The sequence below is a fragment of the Trematosphaeria pertusa genome, assembly GCF_010094035.1.
Source record: "Trematosphaeria pertusa strain CBS 122368 unplaced genomic scaffold BU26scaffold_14, whole genome shotgun sequence".
Taxonomy (NCBI): domain Eukaryota; kingdom Fungi; phylum Ascomycota; class Dothideomycetes; order Pleosporales; family Trematosphaeriaceae; genus Trematosphaeria; species Trematosphaeria pertusa.
In genome coordinates, this window is record NW_022987225.1 from 245,984 (window position 1) to 261,578 (window position 15,595).

At 54.7% G+C, this 15,595-nt stretch overlaps 4 protein-coding genes across 4 annotated transcripts; 2 read left to right on the forward strand and 2 right to left on the reverse strand.

The window, feature by feature from the left end:
• Positions 1-58: 58 nt before the first annotated feature.
• Positions 59-6,587, forward strand: BU26DRAFT_508631 (uncharacterized protein; the record flags this gene model as incomplete). Its single annotated transcript, XM_033827097.1, has 11 exons — positions 59-119; positions 200-2,591; positions 3,055-3,083; positions 3,138-3,217; positions 3,273-3,755; positions 3,808-4,029; positions 4,078-4,583; positions 4,658-4,754; positions 5,050-5,200; positions 5,253-6,167; positions 6,217-6,587. 11 exons carry the CDS (start codon positions 59-61, stop codon positions 6,585-6,587), a joined length of 5,307 nt encoding a protein of 1,768 aa, XP_033679620.1.
• Positions 6,588-6,789: 202 nt separating this feature from the next.
• On the forward strand, positions 6,790-8,308 carry BU26DRAFT_82617 (26S proteasome non-ATPase regulatory subunit 8). The gene is made up of 2 exons (XM_033836379.1): positions 6,790-7,695; positions 7,788-8,308. Exons 1-2 carry the CDS (start codon positions 6,931-6,933, stop codon positions 8,058-8,060), a joined length of 1,038 nt encoding a protein of 345 aa, XP_033679621.1. The 5' UTR covers positions 6,790-6,930; the 3' UTR covers positions 8,061-8,308.
• Positions 8,309-8,337: 29 nt separating this feature from the next.
• Positions 8,338-9,312, reverse strand: BU26DRAFT_522428 (ribosomal protein L11). The gene is made up of 2 exons (XM_033829787.1): positions 9,162-9,312; positions 8,338-8,976 (listed from the first exon to the last, which is right to left on the reverse strand). The coding sequence occupies exons 1-2, from the start codon at positions 9,288-9,290 to the stop codon at positions 8,572-8,574; spliced, it is 534 nt and encodes a 177-aa protein (XP_033679622.1). The 5' UTR covers positions 9,291-9,312; the 3' UTR covers positions 8,338-8,571.
• Positions 9,313-9,494: 182 nt separating this feature from the next.
• Positions 9,495-15,502, reverse strand: BU26DRAFT_542586 (uncharacterized protein). Its single transcript, XM_033831656.1, has 7 exons — positions 14,945-15,502; positions 13,474-14,643; positions 13,093-13,379; positions 11,657-12,035; positions 10,772-11,601; positions 9,958-10,723; positions 9,495-9,896 (listed from the first exon to the last, which is right to left on the reverse strand). The coding sequence occupies exons 1-7, from the start codon at positions 15,005-15,007 to the stop codon at positions 9,639-9,641; spliced, it is 3,753 nt and encodes a 1,250-aa protein (XP_033679623.1). The 5' UTR covers positions 15,008-15,502; the 3' UTR covers positions 9,495-9,638.
• Positions 15,503-15,595: the final 93 nt, after the last annotated feature.

Sequence of the window (15,595 nt, forward strand, 5' to 3'; positions counted from 1 at the left end):
GCGGAAACACTCCGACCCTCGAACTTTTTTTTGGCGCCGTCCATCTTCCCTCGACACCATGCGCCAACGACAATACGGCGGCCCCAAGCTGCCAAAGGCGCTGCAGGAACAATTTGGAGGTAAGCATAACTTTTGATAAGAGAGTTCAACACATTTGACCATGCTATGGCGAACGACCAGATGCTAATCTGAGAAATAGATCCTGCGAATCGAGGGAAGGACGGTCGCTCGCGGAACGGACAACTGAATCGCAAAGACCGTCGAAAGGCCGACCGGGAAGCGAAGAAGGCGCAGAGATCACACCATTCGAGCAGACCGCAGGCTGCGCAAAAGCAGGTACAAAATGATAGGAGGCATCCCCAGCCTGCGTCTCCATCAGAAGAGGACGGAGAAAGCGACGGAGAATCGCCTCCGCCCGCGCCACTCCCAGGGCGGGAGGACACCCGGAAGCCGTTGAAGGGCATCTTGAAGAAGTCTCAATCGGACACGCAGCCTGTGCTGAATACGGAACCGTCACCGTCGCCTCCACCTAAAGTTTCGCGGGCCGTTAAGGATCGACTCGCCCAGGATGATGCGGAAATCGCCGGGCTTGAGAAGAAACTAGGTATCAAGAGAAGGAAGAAGGCAAAAGACCTGGACGATGGCTTGGATGATATCTTTGGCGATCTAGGCGGCCTTGAGAGCGACGAGGAGATGCTTGCTGCAAGAACATCAAAGAGGAAGCGAGCAGAAGATAATGAATGGCTCGCGACCAAGCGGCAAAGGGCGCTTAAGGAGCATGCCGAGGACTCGGACAATGAGGAATCTGATCTTAGCGAAGACCTAGGTTCAGATGAACTGGGCTCGGAAGAGCTGGATGTAGAGGAGAACAGAGAGGACGACCGTGGTTCGAATTTCTCAGGTTTTGGCTCAGAGGGGGATGAGGACGAGCAGCCCCGGGTACGAGAAAACCCATACGTGGCCCCAGTCGCTCCTAGTACTGTTACGTCGACCAAATACATACCGCCCGCACTCCGAGCGCCGCCATCTTCAGATGCTGAGGCATTAGCGCGGCTTAGAAGGCAGATCCAAGGTCTCCTCAACAGGCTCTCGGATGCCAACATGATGACGATCCTCCGTGACGTGGAACGGGTATATCAGAACAACCCTCGCGGCTATGTGACGACGACGCTTATCGACCTGCTATTTGGGTTGCTGGCCGATGAGACCACTCTTCTGGATACATTCCTTATTCTTCATGCTGGGTTTATAGCCGCAATCTACAAGGTCATCGGTCCAGACTTCGGGGCTCAGATGGTCGAGCGCATCGTATTCGAGTTCGACACATACTACCAGCGCAACAAGGATGGCTCTGGGAAGCAGTCAACAAACCTCATGTCCGTGGTCGCCGAGCTATATTGTTTCCAGGTTATTGGTAGCAACCTGGTGTTTGACTACATCAAACTGTTCCTTGACGAGCTGTCAGAAATCAATACCGAACTGCTTCTCAGGATTGTCAGAGTTTCGGGTTCCCAGCTTCGACAGGACGACCCCACCTCCTTGAAGGACATCGTAGTTCGCCTCCAGAAGTCGGTTACTGAGGTGGGGGAAAGCAACCTGCCTGTTCGAACGAAGTTTATGATTGAGACCATCAATGATCTCAAAAACAACCGAATGAAGACTGGCGTGACTGCTTCGGCTATTGCTAGCGAGCATACCGTCAGGATGAAGAAGCAGCTAGGGACACTAAATATGCGCAATTTAAAGGGAACGGAACCAATGCGAGTGGGCTTGACTGACATCAGAGACACCGAAAAGAGGGGCAAATGGTGGCTGGTCGGAGCAAGCTGGAGGAATGACACTGCCAGTGAGACTCAGTATCGCAAGAGCAGAGTCACCGAGACTGAGGAACTTGTCGCCTTCGACGGGGAAGAGAATGGCGAAGTTGACCTCGTGCAACTCGCTAGGGAGCAACGTATGAACACGGACATCCGCCGTGCAATATTCGTCACGATTATGTCGGCCACAGACTATAAAGATGCTCACATTCGATTGCTCAAACTGAACTTGAAGAAAGCGCAGGAGATGGAGATCCCTCGCGTCATCGTTCATTGCGCTGGGTGCGAGAAGATCTACAACCCCTACTACACACTGCTTGCCAGAAAGTTCTGTTCGGACCATAAGACGCGCAAGTGCTTCCAATTTGCGCTTTGGGACATTTTCAAGGGCTTAGGGGAGAGGAAAACCGACGATGCTTCTGAAGATGAAGACGAGGACACTGAGGCTGCCATATCTCTCAGGAGAGTGGTCAATCTCGGGAAGTTTTACGGCACGCTCATCGCCAAGGACAGTCTGCAGATAACCAGCTTGAAGGTTTTCAACTTTCCATACCTCCGGCTCAAGACAAAAACCTTGGTTGAAGTCATGCTGGTCACCGTCATTCTCGAATCCCAGAAAGGCGCAAAGGGGGGAGCTAAGGAGAAGGCGTTGCTCAATATCTTCGTCAACGTTGATGCTGCCACGGAGATGATTGCGGGCTTGCAGTATTTCCTGAAGAAGGTAGTTAGTAGGACAGATATTACGGCGAACAAGACGGAGAAGGAAACGGTGCGGTGGGCATGCAAAGTGGTGTTGGATATGTTGGCTCGGCTGATGGCAACGACGACACGGGAAGAAGCTTGAATGCAAACCCGTGTTCTTCTCACGATCCTCTGGAGAGAACAGACTAAGAATGATTTGTATTTGTCTGGCTTTTGCCTTCTGGAGTGCTCCGTGACGCTTTGATTGTGGCTGACCAATCGCGCCACACCGACCCTAGCCGCAGCCGCAAACCCTCCCGGCCGACGTCCGGAAAAGAGCTTGTCGTAATACTCAACAACCCATCCCCAGCTCAACTCCCTCCCATTGAACCCTCCCGCCCCTCTTGCCGTGCTAATCACGGCTCCTCCGTCTCCCAGGTTCTTTCTCTTCGTTCCCCATCATGTTCCGGTCCGTCGTACCTCGCGCCGTGCCAAGGGCAGCACGGCCAGTTTCTCAAAGCACCTTCTGCGCGCCCAATATCTACTTCCAGAATAGACTACGACGAGGTTATGCATCGGAAGCTGGTCAGTTGCGTCGATCTGGAGCTTTACCGATGGGCGTGTGCTAATTGTGGATAGAGGAAAAGGACCTCGTAATCATTGGTGGCGGTGTTGCGGGATATGTTGCGGCCATTAAAGCTGGCCAGGCCGGCATGAAGGTCGGCCAAAACGGTCGCGAGGTCACAAGAATCCAAGCTGATAGATCGGATTTAGGTCGCATGTATCGAGAAACGCGGTAGCCTCGGAGGAACCTGCTTGAACGTCGGCTGCATTCCCTCAAAGTCCCTCCTCAACAACTCGTACCTATACCACCAGATCCTGCACGACACCAAGAACCGCGGTATCATAGTCGGCGATGTTAAGCTCGACATAGCCGCCATGATGAAAGCGAAGGACACGTCCGTAACGGGCCTGACAAAGGGTATCGAGTTTCTATTCAAGAAGAACAACGTGGAGTACATTAAGGGCACCGGCGCGTTCCAGGACGAACACACCGTTGCCGTCAATCTCATCGATGGCGGCGAGACCACGGTGCGCGGCAAGAACATCTTCATCGCCACTGGATCCGAGGCTACACCTTTCCCGGGCTTGACCATTGATGAGAAGAAGGTGATCACAAGCACCGGCGCCATTGCCCTTCAAGAGGTGCCAGAAAAGATGGTTGTCATCGGTGGTGGTATCATTGGTCTGGAAATGGTAGGGCTACGCTCACGACTTCTATTGAAAGAGCTTTATTGACTTGGTTCAGGGCTCTGTATGGTCTCGATTGGGTGCCGAGGTCACCGTAGTAGAGTTCTTGAGCCAGATCGGTGGTCCGGGAATGGATGCTGAGGTCGCAAAACAGACGCAGAAGCTACTCCAGAAGCAGGGAATGAAGTTCAAGCTTAACACCAAGGTTACTGGTGGCGATACCGAAGGCGAGGGTGTGAAGATCAACACTGAGGCCGCGAAGGGTGGAAAGGAGGAGCTTGTGAGTGTGCCCACTTATCACGCTTACTTCAGCCTCTAACATGCGTAGCTTGATGCTGACGTTGTCCTCGTCGCCATCGGTCGCCGCCCTTATACTAACGGTCTGGGTTTGGAGAACATTGGTCTTGAGAAGGATGAGAGGGGTCGGATGATCATCGACCAGGAGTATCGCACAAAGATTCCGCACATCCGCGCCATCGGAGACGTCACTTTCGGACCTATGCTCGCCCACAAGGCCGAGGAAGAGGGTGTTGCTGCAGTAGAGTACCTCAGCAAGGGATACGGCCACGTTAACTACGGTGCCATTCCTTCCGTCATGTACACGCACCCCGAGGTTGCATGGGTCGGCCAGAGCGAGCAGGACCTCAAGGCTGCTGGTGTGAAATACAAAGTCGGCAACTTCCCCTTCTCCGCCAACTCGAGAGCAAAAACCAATCTCGACACCGAGGGCTTCGTCAAGTTCATTTCTGACGCGGAGACGGACCGGATATTGGGCATTCACATCATTGGGCCCAACGCGGGTGAGATGATCGCCGAGGGAACCCTGGCGCTCGAGTATGGTGCCAGCTCAGAGGGTAAGTCAAGTAACATTGCGTATCTTCAATGCGTAGATACTAACCACAACGCAGATGTTGCACGAACATCACACGCCCATCCGACGCTCTCGGAAGCTTTCAAGGAGGCCGCTATGGCGACGTATTCCAAGGCGATTCACTATTAGGCTTGGTCTGTGGTTTCCTTGGTTTGTTTTGTTTTAGCATCAGCGCGTGAAGTCGAGCTCCGAGCGGGAGTTTGTGAATAGTATCTGTAATATATGCCGGATGCTTGATGTCCAGGAAATACAGTTGGCTTTGCTGCTCTGTGTTGAAATTATCCCGAAGTGTAGCCGTTAGGGCTGTCTTTCCCGCGGCTTCCCTGCCAGTGGCTCGTGCTTGCGTGACGTGCACCCGCGGGCGCGTTTTCGGCGCGTTCCCGCGATGTTCAGTTTGACCAACCTCCACCTCGATTCTCCGCCATACAGCCTACCGCGAACGCCACCATGAGTACTTCCGAGCTCGAGCAGCGCTGCAATGCGCTACGACATGACTTGAAAATCTGGGAGAAGAAATTTGCAGCCTCTCACGATGGTCGAAGGGCTGATCGAGAGGACATTAAGGCGGATGCAGCTATATGTACGCTCGCGTGCGCCCTTATACTTTTTTATTTGGGACTAACAATGCTCAGCGCAAAAGTACAAAGAGTACAATAAGCTTCGAGACATACTTTCAGCGAAAGCTGCCCCACAGACACCGTCCAGACGCGCCGCAAGTCGCAAGCCTCCTCGCGATGTTGATCGAACACCGACCGCACCTAAAGCCCTAGCATCTACACCGCTAAAACGAAAAAGGGAAGTTGATGTACCTACTGCAAAGGCTGTGGACTCGACCGCCGAGCTCCTTTCCCCTCAAGGACCAACAATGATCGGACCCACACCGCAACGCGATGGCATAGTGTTAGGCTTGTTCGATCTTCTACCGGCAGAAACACCAAGCAAGGCAAGGACTGTGCTTGGAGATGTGGCGCCGAACATTTTGCTCACGCCCAGCAAGAACACAGGGAAGGCGGAAAGCGAGACATCGCTGGAGTCGAGGGCAAGAGGGGAGAGGACACCATTGTCTGCTGGGAAGAGGTTCTTGCTGGATCAGTTCGTAACGCCCAAGAAGCGAAAGCTGGACGAACAAGGCACACCGACGTCCGCATTCAAGGGATTTTCTACGCCCGCGTTTCTCCGACGGAGCAATATTCTAGATGCGATTGACGAGACGGATGAACCGACGCCGCGGCCTGCGCCTTGGAAACGAAGGGGCCTTGGAAGGAGTCTGAGCAGTATGATCCAGTCATTGAGGAAGCAAGAGGAGGACCGGTTAGACGAGGAAGCGGATATCATGCGGGAGCTGGAGATGGAGGCCGAAGGTATCTCCGTACCAAAGAAGCCTACGGTATCCCAGGTACTCGTGGAGGATAGCCAATTCGCGATGCCTTTAGGGCCGGATAGAGGTCTATCTTCAGACGAGGACGACGATGAGGCGGCCCCTGATGAGAAGCCAAGGAAGGTTTGGAAGAAAAAGGGGCTGAAGAGACAGACAAGACGGGTCATCAGTATGTTGCCGTACATCTCATTATGTGAACCTAGCTAACAACCGTGCAGTGAAACCAAATTTCACGAAGCCAAAGCCTCAGCAACAGCAGCAGCAAGAAGTGGGATCGGAGGACGAGGTTGGAGTTTCCGAGACGGAGGCAAATCCACAGGCTGCAATCGACAGCGGGCTCTCCGAAGATGACGGTGACTCGGACTACGCCAGCGACGACTCTCACAATCCAAAGAAACGGAAGACCCAACAAACGAAGACCAAGGCTGCCCCCACAGCCCAGCCAAAAGGCAGTAAAGCAGGCCAAGCCGGGCCGGTAAAGACCACCGCACGCAAAGTCAAGGCCACTGCACACGCCAACTACCGAAGGCTGAAAATCAAGAGCAAAGGTGGAAATGGCGGTAAAGGAAGATTTGGGCGCAGAAGATAAGCCAAATACGAAGGTGTTGGGATAGCACAGAACCAGGCTGTTGGAGAGAGCTGAGTGAGGTACATGCAAACACCCAATCGGGAGGTGCATGCTTCGTGGCGTATTCGGAATCGTACCGAAGTCAGCCCTGTGTATTCCAGACGTTAGACACCGACATACTCCGGTCTTTAGGAGAATACACGTAGGCGCTAATATTGTTGCCTTTTGAGACACAATGTGACAGCCTGGGTCATCTGGACCGTGTGCGCCAATGATAGGCGTTCGCCCATGTGCGGCCTCTGCGGAAGGCTTTCAAGATTATTATATCTAGAGAAGAACTGCCGTTAAACTCTCAGAAACCGCCATGGCTTACATTCGAAATCGCATCTTTGAAGGTTACGGGCAGTCATGGTCTTCACCACAGCCCTATCACATGATGACTAAGCCCCAAGCAACCCGACATACCTCACCGCCGACGAAGCTTCCGCCTCCAGCTCGAAACAAACGCACAACCTCCAAATCACCACCCAAACCCGCCTCACCCACGAAACCAATCGCCGCAATCCCCGAAACACCCTCTGCCATGGCCGAGAAAGAGCTCCAAGACCTGCTCAAGCAGCTCCATCAAACGCTCCAAACGCACAAATACCAGCAATCCACCTCCCTTCTCTCGCGCGCCAAAGTCGCCCTCCTGCACCTCAACGCCCTCATCCCCACCGAATCCACACCCCGAAAACACCTCGCCCTTGCTCGCGAAACGCTCGAGCTTGGCGCCCTCACCTCGATCCGACTAAAAGACCCCGTCTCTTTCACGCGCTACTTCCAGCAACTGCAGCCGTTCTATGCGCTGCCCGACTCGGTCCTGCCCAAGGACGGAAGCAATGCGAGCAAGATCACGGGGCTGTATCTGCTGCTTCTGCTGAGCGATGGCGATTATGCGGGGTTCCATACGCTGCTGGAGACGCTGGAGGTGGCGGCTGCGCAGGCGGGGCGGGGATTAGAAGAGGATGTGTTTATTCAGTATCCGATTCGGCTGGAGCAGGCGCTGATGGAGGGGAGCTATGACCGAGTTTGGGGAGAGACGAAGAGTGAGCGGGTGCCTAGTGAGGAGTTTGGCATGTTCTCGGAGGTACGTTGACGCTGCTATCACACCTCCCCCATGCTATTCCGGTCGACGTTCTTCGGTATTGTTATGGAACTATGGAACTGATATAATGATAGGTTCTCATCGGCACCATCCGCAAAGAAATCGCTTCCTGCAGCGAGAGAGCGTACCCCTCGATCCCCATCTCCGACGCCAAGTCGCTGCTCTTCCTCGACTCAGAAGGCAGCGTCGTCAAGTTCGCGCAGGAATCCGGCTGGGTGGTCAAGGACGGCAGGATATACTTCCCGCAGCAGGACGACGAGTACCAGAGCAAGGATATTCTCGTGACTAGCGATCAAGTCATTGAGAATACGCTGGGGTATGCGAGGGAGCTGGAAACGATTGTGTGAGGGCGTGAACAGGGAGTGGATAAAGTGCAGAGATCTGTACGATACATTCATGGATGGATGGATTGCTTGGAGTCAAATGGCCAGCTTCGGAATGGACGGGGCGGCGTTGGCCTAGCGTTATAGATCATGATGGGACTCAATGGCCTAGAAGATAATGAACATATTCCCGAAATGTCTTCTCCTCTTCTGCTACCTTGCCCGTGGTCCAAGACCCGTGTTTCCAACAAACGCGAATGTCCCTTTTAAGCATAATAGCATTACTGCAAGATCGCAAGGTGTAATATTCATCGCTGCCAAGCTACCGAGATAGCTGGCCCATATTGATACAGTTCTTTGTACAGCAATATACAGCACGGGTATAAGTGATGCTGCGCTCTCCCTTCCTCGCACTTCGGATAATCCAACGCCATTGATATGCAGATGCCTCCCTCTTTTTCATGCCTTTCCTCCTCCCGTTCTCTCCTCACTAAACCACACATCGTCGCCTCTAAGCCCTCCTTCCCCCACTTCCCTACGGCACAACCACGACACCCAAACTCCCGGCCTGCCCCACCACACTCCTAGCCAAGCCCTCCAAGCTCAACCCCCTCAGCCGGGCCTCCCCCTGCTTAATGCGCGCAATCTCAAAAACATGCTTCAAGCTGACCGTCCCGACGGTGCCCTTGACCGCATTGCCGTTGGTCGGGGAATTCGCACTTGTCTTTCCCTTTGCGCCCTCGTGGTTGTTCATCGGCCCTGGCACGTTGCCGGCGCCGCGGATTTTGGACTTGATGGCCGGCGCGCCGGCGGCGCTGAGCAGCAGCGTCGCGGTTGGCGGCGTGCGGAGCGAGAAGTGGAACGAGCGGTCGGGCCGGACGGTTATGCGCGCGGGGATGGGCGTGCCGGGCGTGTAGTGGGCGGTGCGGGCATTGAATTCCTGGAGAGGAGGGGAGGTTAGTTGGGGTGGGCGGGTGTGATGGTATTGATGGATGGACGGGCGACGTGATGCCGCTGGAGGCCCTCCGAGAGTCCAATTGTGCGGTAGCAGCATCGCGGCATAGCATTTCTTAAGCTTTGCCTGGCATCCGGAGGAAAGATAGGAGGCCAAAGCGGTGAGCTCACCTTGCAAAAATCCATGCTCTTGACGCCCTTGCTTCCCAGCGCGGGACCGACAGGCGGCGACGGCGACGCCTGGCCCGCGCCCACTATCAGTTTGACAATCTGATCCTTCTGTAATGCTTTTCTCGCCATCGTGACGGAGGTGGGAGGGAACGGACGCTCGCAGCGTAGATGCCGAAGCTTTCGGAGGTCTAGCGGAGCGGGTCGGAGGAACGATACTCCGATAGCATATTCCACGGCGAATGGGCTGAGAAACACTTTAGATTGAATCGAGGTAGCATATCCTAGAGGGCGTCAAGAGTTTGTTAGTTCGTTTGGAAGTCTGGAAACGGTTTGGTAGAAACATAAAATATTCATTAAAACATTCCTTTCTAACACTATCGATTACAGTGCCATCCAGCGCACCCCTCAGGCCGGTAGATACAATCATTTCGAGGCATTTCAGCCCTGCTAATGATGCCGAGGCCGGCTATTATCGTTTCACGAATACCCATAAATCCCTCCCTGCTCTTGAAACCTCAACTGGTAATCCCTAAGGTCCGCCCAATGCCTCAGCTCAGTCTCCTCGTCGATAGGAGCATTGCCGTTGGGATCCGAGCCCTCTGGGCTGACGCGCTCCAGCTTGCTAAGAACATCGAGGAACTTGTACAGGTAATCTTGGTGTTGCTGCGCTACAGAGCCCCTGCGCTCCTTGGGCACTTCGAGCAGCGTGCTAGCGATTGATCGAATTTTTTGCGTCTGATACAATACGGTTAGCTCATGTCCACACTCGTACGTGGGCGAAGTTGAGGGGACTTACGAAGCTGTCGCCATTCGGCTCCATATTGACCATATCGATGCTTCCTAGCACCACTAGCAGATCCTTGACCACTTGCTCGCGCTCCGCCGACATCATCTTCTCCAACGCTTCCGCATCGGTACTCGGGCTAGAGATTAGCCTGTCCAGGCCTGCTGCAAGGGCGTCCTTTGAGCTCTGGAGCGCTTGCTGTGTCCGCGCATTGTTCGACTTATCCAGCAACGCGAAGTACTTCTCCACCAGATACGAGCGGATACTTAAGTGGCTCCCGTATATATTCGCTTTCTGTATCTCGTATTGCGACTCGCGACGTGCTTCATGAGACTCTGGGCCGTTGTACATCCCCAGCGCGGGATCTCGCAAGTTCGCGTACTCTGGCATGGGTGGATAGTAGGGCTGCCTCCGCTGCCCAAAGCTGCCGCTCTGGTTGTCCTTTGAATGGATCTTGAGGACGTCTGGAATGTTTTCGAGGACTTGTCTACATCGCTGTAGAGACTGCTCCAGTATTCGCTGCTGCCGGTCCCAGTCGAAGAGCTCGTCGATGCCAAATATCATCTCCGCGCTCGATAAGGAAGAATATGAAAGATAAATGCGGACATTGATGTTGAACCCTGCGATCAAGGGCACCACACCAGCTTGCTGGGCATGTATTTCGTTGGGGTAGATGCACGCATCGTCAACCTCAAGCGGGAGAGGAGGAAGCGGCTCGGTTGGCGTAGACGGTAGAATGGTAAGCTCTCCGAACGATGTACCCAGCTGTTGCATGGTCCTAGACAAGTCAGCACACAGTCCCTCTCAAAGCCGCTTTTAGACTCACCGCACGCCAACAAACACCGTCCAGAAGACTCTCCGACCGATCTGCTCAGTGATCATATCGAGCTTCAGATCCCGCGAGCCCTCAAAGTTCGGTCCTTGTGATCCCACTGCATTTGGCAGCCCACCTAGCTGCGTATACCCCGGATCCTGCGCCTTGTGCAGGCCCAGCGAACGAAGAATGGTCAGGCACTCGCCAAAGTAGAGCCGCAGCTGTCGCCACTGGAAAATGTAGGCTCCGGTCAATCCCAAGAAGTAGCTCGTGCATGCATCATAAACGTTCAGGCTCGGTCGGTCCAGATATCCTATCCCACGTGCCTGCGCGCACGTTTCCCTGCACTTCTCTACGAGCGACAGATGAGAGGGGTAAAAATTTCGCGTCTGCTGCTTCAGGTGTAGTCGCGGCTTGCGCGGGAACGAGGCCACGAGAGCGGCGATCATCGAAGCTAGAAGAGCTAGGAATGCTGGATTCCTACAATCCTCGCGATTCTCCCACGCTTCTCGGAACGACGGCTCGTGCGGGAACGGACACAACGGATGGATGTAGGTGAAGAAATCGTCTATGAGAGCGTTCATCGTCGGAAGAGGGCATATCGACTCAGCAGAGAGCGGATGCGGAGGAAGTGTAGACAGCTGCGCGAGTGCATGAGCAGCATTTGTGGGCGATGCCGGGTTGGAGGGTGTTGAGCCCGGCTCCCCACTGCCTACACGACGCTTCTTCTTGATAGCTTCCGCATGGCGATTGGGAGGTCCTCGTCGTCGGCTTGGTCGGTCGAAGGTGCAGGGGATATCGAGAGTTGCGCAGGCTTTACACGGCGGTCCGGACTCATCACACTGCGCTCTGTGTTAGCTATGCTCGTGCCGCTGTATCTAGCCATTGTCCACGCACCTTCACCTTGCGGATACTGCAAGAATCACACGCCTTGCGCAGCCGATTCGTCTTCTGCTGCTGCTGTTCCTGCACGGACTGCTGCGAAGGCGGCGGCGCATGGCCGCGCTGGTCGCTGACCAGATTCGCATGTTGCGCCTGCTGCTGCAGGACGTCGCTCAGATTCTCGATCTTCGGGTATATGTCCTGAGGGTACTGTATCCGCGGCTGCTGCTGCTGCTGGGCGTCGAGCAGCGGTGCATTCTGCGGCGGCGGCGGCGGCGGCGCCGGGTAGATGCGCGTGTAATGCGGGTCGTCCGATGCGGGCGGTGGAGGGTATTGCGACGACATCGTGCCGACGATTTGCCGCGACGAGAGGTCCGGATGGCGCGAATGCGATCTTTCCATTGCGTTAACTTGGGGGAGTCGGACAGGTTGCCGAAACAGCGCCCCGAGCGCTTCTACATGTGTTGTCGCCGAGTTCGACCGCCGGAAGGGAGAGTTGTGTAGAGAAAGTTTTCCGAAACCCACCTGCAAAGTTTACGGTATCGGATGTGGGCGGGTCCTAGGGAGCGGGCCAAGCTGGTGAATATCAATGCGAGAGTCTCAAGCCCATAGCGGCCGCGACAGTGAACAGGTGATCGGCATGTGGAATGGAGAGGTGATGTTTGGGGAGCTACGACGAGCTTCTTAGATTTAAGATCAACTCGATGCAGCGGTTCGCCCACAGCGAAACACCTTCGCAAGAAGACCTCGTGTTGTCTGCGGTGAAAACCTAGCTATCTGACGCGCCCCAGCCCAGGATAACAATTGACCGAGCGGGTGTCCACCTTGGCCGAGAGCATATGAAGATAGATTTGGTCTCAGTGGACCAATCAGAGCTTCGGAAAATCCCTGTGATGATCCGAGCTGCGGATCTTGTGAAAAACCTCCGATGCGCCTGAGCAGCCAAGAAAGGTACAATGGTCCAGTCATGAGAATTGGCTTCACAGGTGGCCCGACCGCATACACTTGCAACTTTTGCATCATGAGAGGATCTCCATTATCCAGCTGTACAGAAAGGGAGCTTAGAGTCCCATCACAATCCCTGCCGCAACCCGCCCGCTAACAATTTGAAGTGGGGGATATCTACCCTTCTATACAATCCAACCTTAACGCCGGTTGACTATCTGCCGTGTCCGATCCTGATACCATTTTGTCCATTACTCCAGGTGATTCTCGACCTCTTCTAAGCCAAGCGTATCCAGCGTTGGCCAAATTTCCACGCCTTAGCCACTTCCAGCTACGCATTCCATATCTGTGCCATCCGCTCGTTTAGTCAATCCGAGTCGTCGCTCGCGGGCGAATCCCTCGTAGGCGGCCTTGACGATCTTGATAACGAGAAGTCCAGAATGTCGCTCTTAGGCCCTGCGTCGACGAACTTGCGTAGGCACCAGCCCATTTGAATCGCCGCGAACTTCTCGTTGCCCAGTGGGTCCATCTGCTTCCCCTTGACAAAGATGATTTGATTTTGACTGTCTTCGCGGTCGTAGACCTTGTCCGAAGAACCCCACGCGATGATCGCGAGTTTCGATGTGCGCTGCTGCTCTGCGGCATGCGCGGCTGAGCGTTCGAAGCCTTGCTGGGCGAGGCCTTGGAGCAGGTGTTCGTATACCTTTCGGGGTAACTTGGTCGATGAAGGGTTGTTGTTCGGCCATGTCGTGATATTGAGCGTCACTAGGTGCGCTAGGTCGCCTAAGCAGTTCTGTTGATGTTGGAATTAACATCCGAAGAGAACCCAAGCGAGGCGATATTGCAGCTTTTATACATACGTATAACCGCATGTAATATGCACTTACCTCGAAGTTGATAAACGAATCTTGCTTCGACCGAATGACGCTGACCTGGGGGAATGCCACCGACACCTGCTCCAAGAGCGGGCAATCCTTACAGATCTGCGAGAAGGAGGAGTAGTCGTAAACCAGCTCGTCGTCGCAGTCGTCCGGGATACGGCTTGCGTGTACATTGAGCTGTGTCAACGTCTTCCCATGTCGAATAATTCCTGCAGCTGCTGGCAAGCTCTTTGCATACGTCAAATCGATCGTCAGGACCTTGATACCGGAGACCAAGCACATGAATCCATCCAATGCGCCTAATCCATCGTTCTCATGGTTGTCGTCGTGCTTAAATTCCAGTGTCTCCAGCTTCTCAGGCAGCGTCGTGCTCTTACTAAGTTCTGCAAATAATGCGTCCGCACCGGCGCAAGCAAACACTCGGATGGACTTAACGGACTGGAAGTCGATGAGTTTGCAATATGTATTAGCGGCATATCGCAGGTTGATCTTCTGAAGCGTGATCTCCTTGAGTGCCAACGGGGTGCATTTGGAGAATGGCTGCATGTGGTTGAACATCGTCGAGGTGATGAGACCTGGTCCAGTGCTTGAATCATTGAGCTCGCGGTTGGGGATCGGCGAGTCGTTCTCCTCGAAGCTTGCATGCAGTGTAATCTTCTCTACCTTCGGCGAGTTCTTCAGCAGCAGGTGGCAGTAGTCCAGCACCTCGCGACTGTCCGGATATAGGCCAAGCTTCCTCACATTCGCAAACACCTTGTCAAAGTCCGGGATCTTCTGAATCTCAGCCAGGACGTTCCCGTCGAGCGCAATGCCTTCAAGCCATTTCATGCGTTTTTGCTTCTTGTACAGCAGTATGAGGTTCTCCCCGGAGAACGGCGACCAAGGATGCCACGAGAACTTCTCCAGTGTGTTCTCCGGAAGCAGCTCGAGTATCATGCGAATGGCAAAGTTGGCCTGCTGCAGCTGATTGCACTTGTCGAGGACGTCGGCAAGGTAAAGGTCGAGCTTCCGCACATGTTGTAGACCGATGTTCTTGGGGCTCAAGAAAGCCCCCAGGCTTGTGTCCTTCGGGCTGCCGACGTCGAGCGTGACTTCGTAGTAGAGCTGGCGGACGGCGATTTCGTGGAGCTGCTTGCAGACGAGACATACGTTTCTGAGGTCGGTAGGACGAATGACCTGTATGTCTCATATTAGCACATTCGTCCCATCGTACCGGAGAGCAAGGTGATGCGCCATGTGCAAGGCCGAGCACTCTCGTCGCACAGAAGATTGCCTTATGGAGAGGGCATGATTGAGCCGGCGCACGCGGTGGAATTGGGGGAGAGGGGCAGCGGTTCTGCGCTCTGGACCCCCGACTCCTGCGCAAGCATCGGGATTGCTGAAGCTTTTCAGCCCAGCATGCTCAACCTTACAAGCTCACCTGCTGCGACGAGCACTCTCCCAGCGGACCTCACCCCACCCTCTCTTTCGCACTTACATGCTGCACAATGAGCGTCTTGATATCCACCGAGAGGTCCATGAAGCTCATCCGGGGCGCCATATCGACCGAATGCGCAGGGCTGCCCAGAGCGACACACTCCGCTTTCTCTCTTGCCTCGCAGGGAATCGCCGAACGTTCTACGCCGGCAGATGCTTTTGTCGTCAAACAGCGCAAGAAGACGCCAGAGTATAAAAGGCGCTCCGTCGTGGTCGGCGCGCTGCTGCCTTGAGGTCGGTCCACGCCTGACCGGCGGAGATGTGCAAGTGGAGAGACAGGAAAGCGCGGGACGAGCGTCTCAACGGTCTGGACGAAGGAAAAGCTTCCACCCTTCAGCCTCAGCGCTCTTGCGACCCACTCTCCCCACGCTATGGCAGACAATGTCGACCATCGAAAGTCGGGGTAGCTGCTGTGTCTTCGTGCGATTGGTGATTAGGGCTGCAAGGGTTGCTGCGAAGCCGGTCAGCAGTTCTGTCCATCCACGGTGGGTTATCCCTGCGCCACACTTGAGGCGCAGGCTCCGTCGTGGGGTCTGGGGTCCCGTTCAGCTTCCTATTCTTCGGCTTCGGCGATGCTTTGTCTGCTTGAGGTTAAAGGGCGGACACGGACGTCAGCGCTACGGTTAGGGCAAGGCAGAAGCGACTCGCGTGG

What these genes read in the sequence shown, in the direction of transcription:
- BU26DRAFT_82617 (XM_033836379.1), top strand. Translation starts at nt 6,931, where the DNA reads ATGGCTTACATTCGAAATCGCATCTTTGAAGGTTACGGGCAGTCATGG. An exon ending in AGTTTGGCATGTTCTCGGAG is followed by an intron (nt 7,696 to 7,787) that starts GTACGTTGACGC and finishes ATATAATGATAG; the next exon opens with GTTCTCATCGGCACCATCCG.
- BU26DRAFT_522428 (XM_033829787.1), bottom strand. Translation starts at nt 9,290, where the DNA reads ATGGCGAGAAAAGCATTACAGAAGGATCAGATTGTCAAACTGATAGTG. An exon ending in AGAGCATGGATTTTTGCAAG is followed by an intron (nt 8,977 to 9,161) that starts GTGAGCTCACCG and finishes CCTCCTCTCCAG; the next exon opens with GAATTCAATGCCCGCACCGC.
- BU26DRAFT_542586 (XM_033831656.1), bottom strand. Translation starts at nt 15,007, where the DNA reads ATGGCGCCCCGGATGAGCTTCATGGACCTCTCGGTGGATATCAAGACG. An exon ending in GACCCACTGGGCAACGAGAA is followed by an intron (nt 12,036 to 13,092) that starts GTTCGCGGCGAT and finishes CGCAATGGAAAG; the next exon opens with ATCGCATTCGCGCCATCCGG. An exon ending in GCAGTATCCGCAAGGTGAAG is followed by an intron (nt 11,602 to 11,656) that starts GTGCGTGGACAA and finishes CACAGAGCGCAG; the next exon opens with TGTGATGAGTCCGGACCGCC.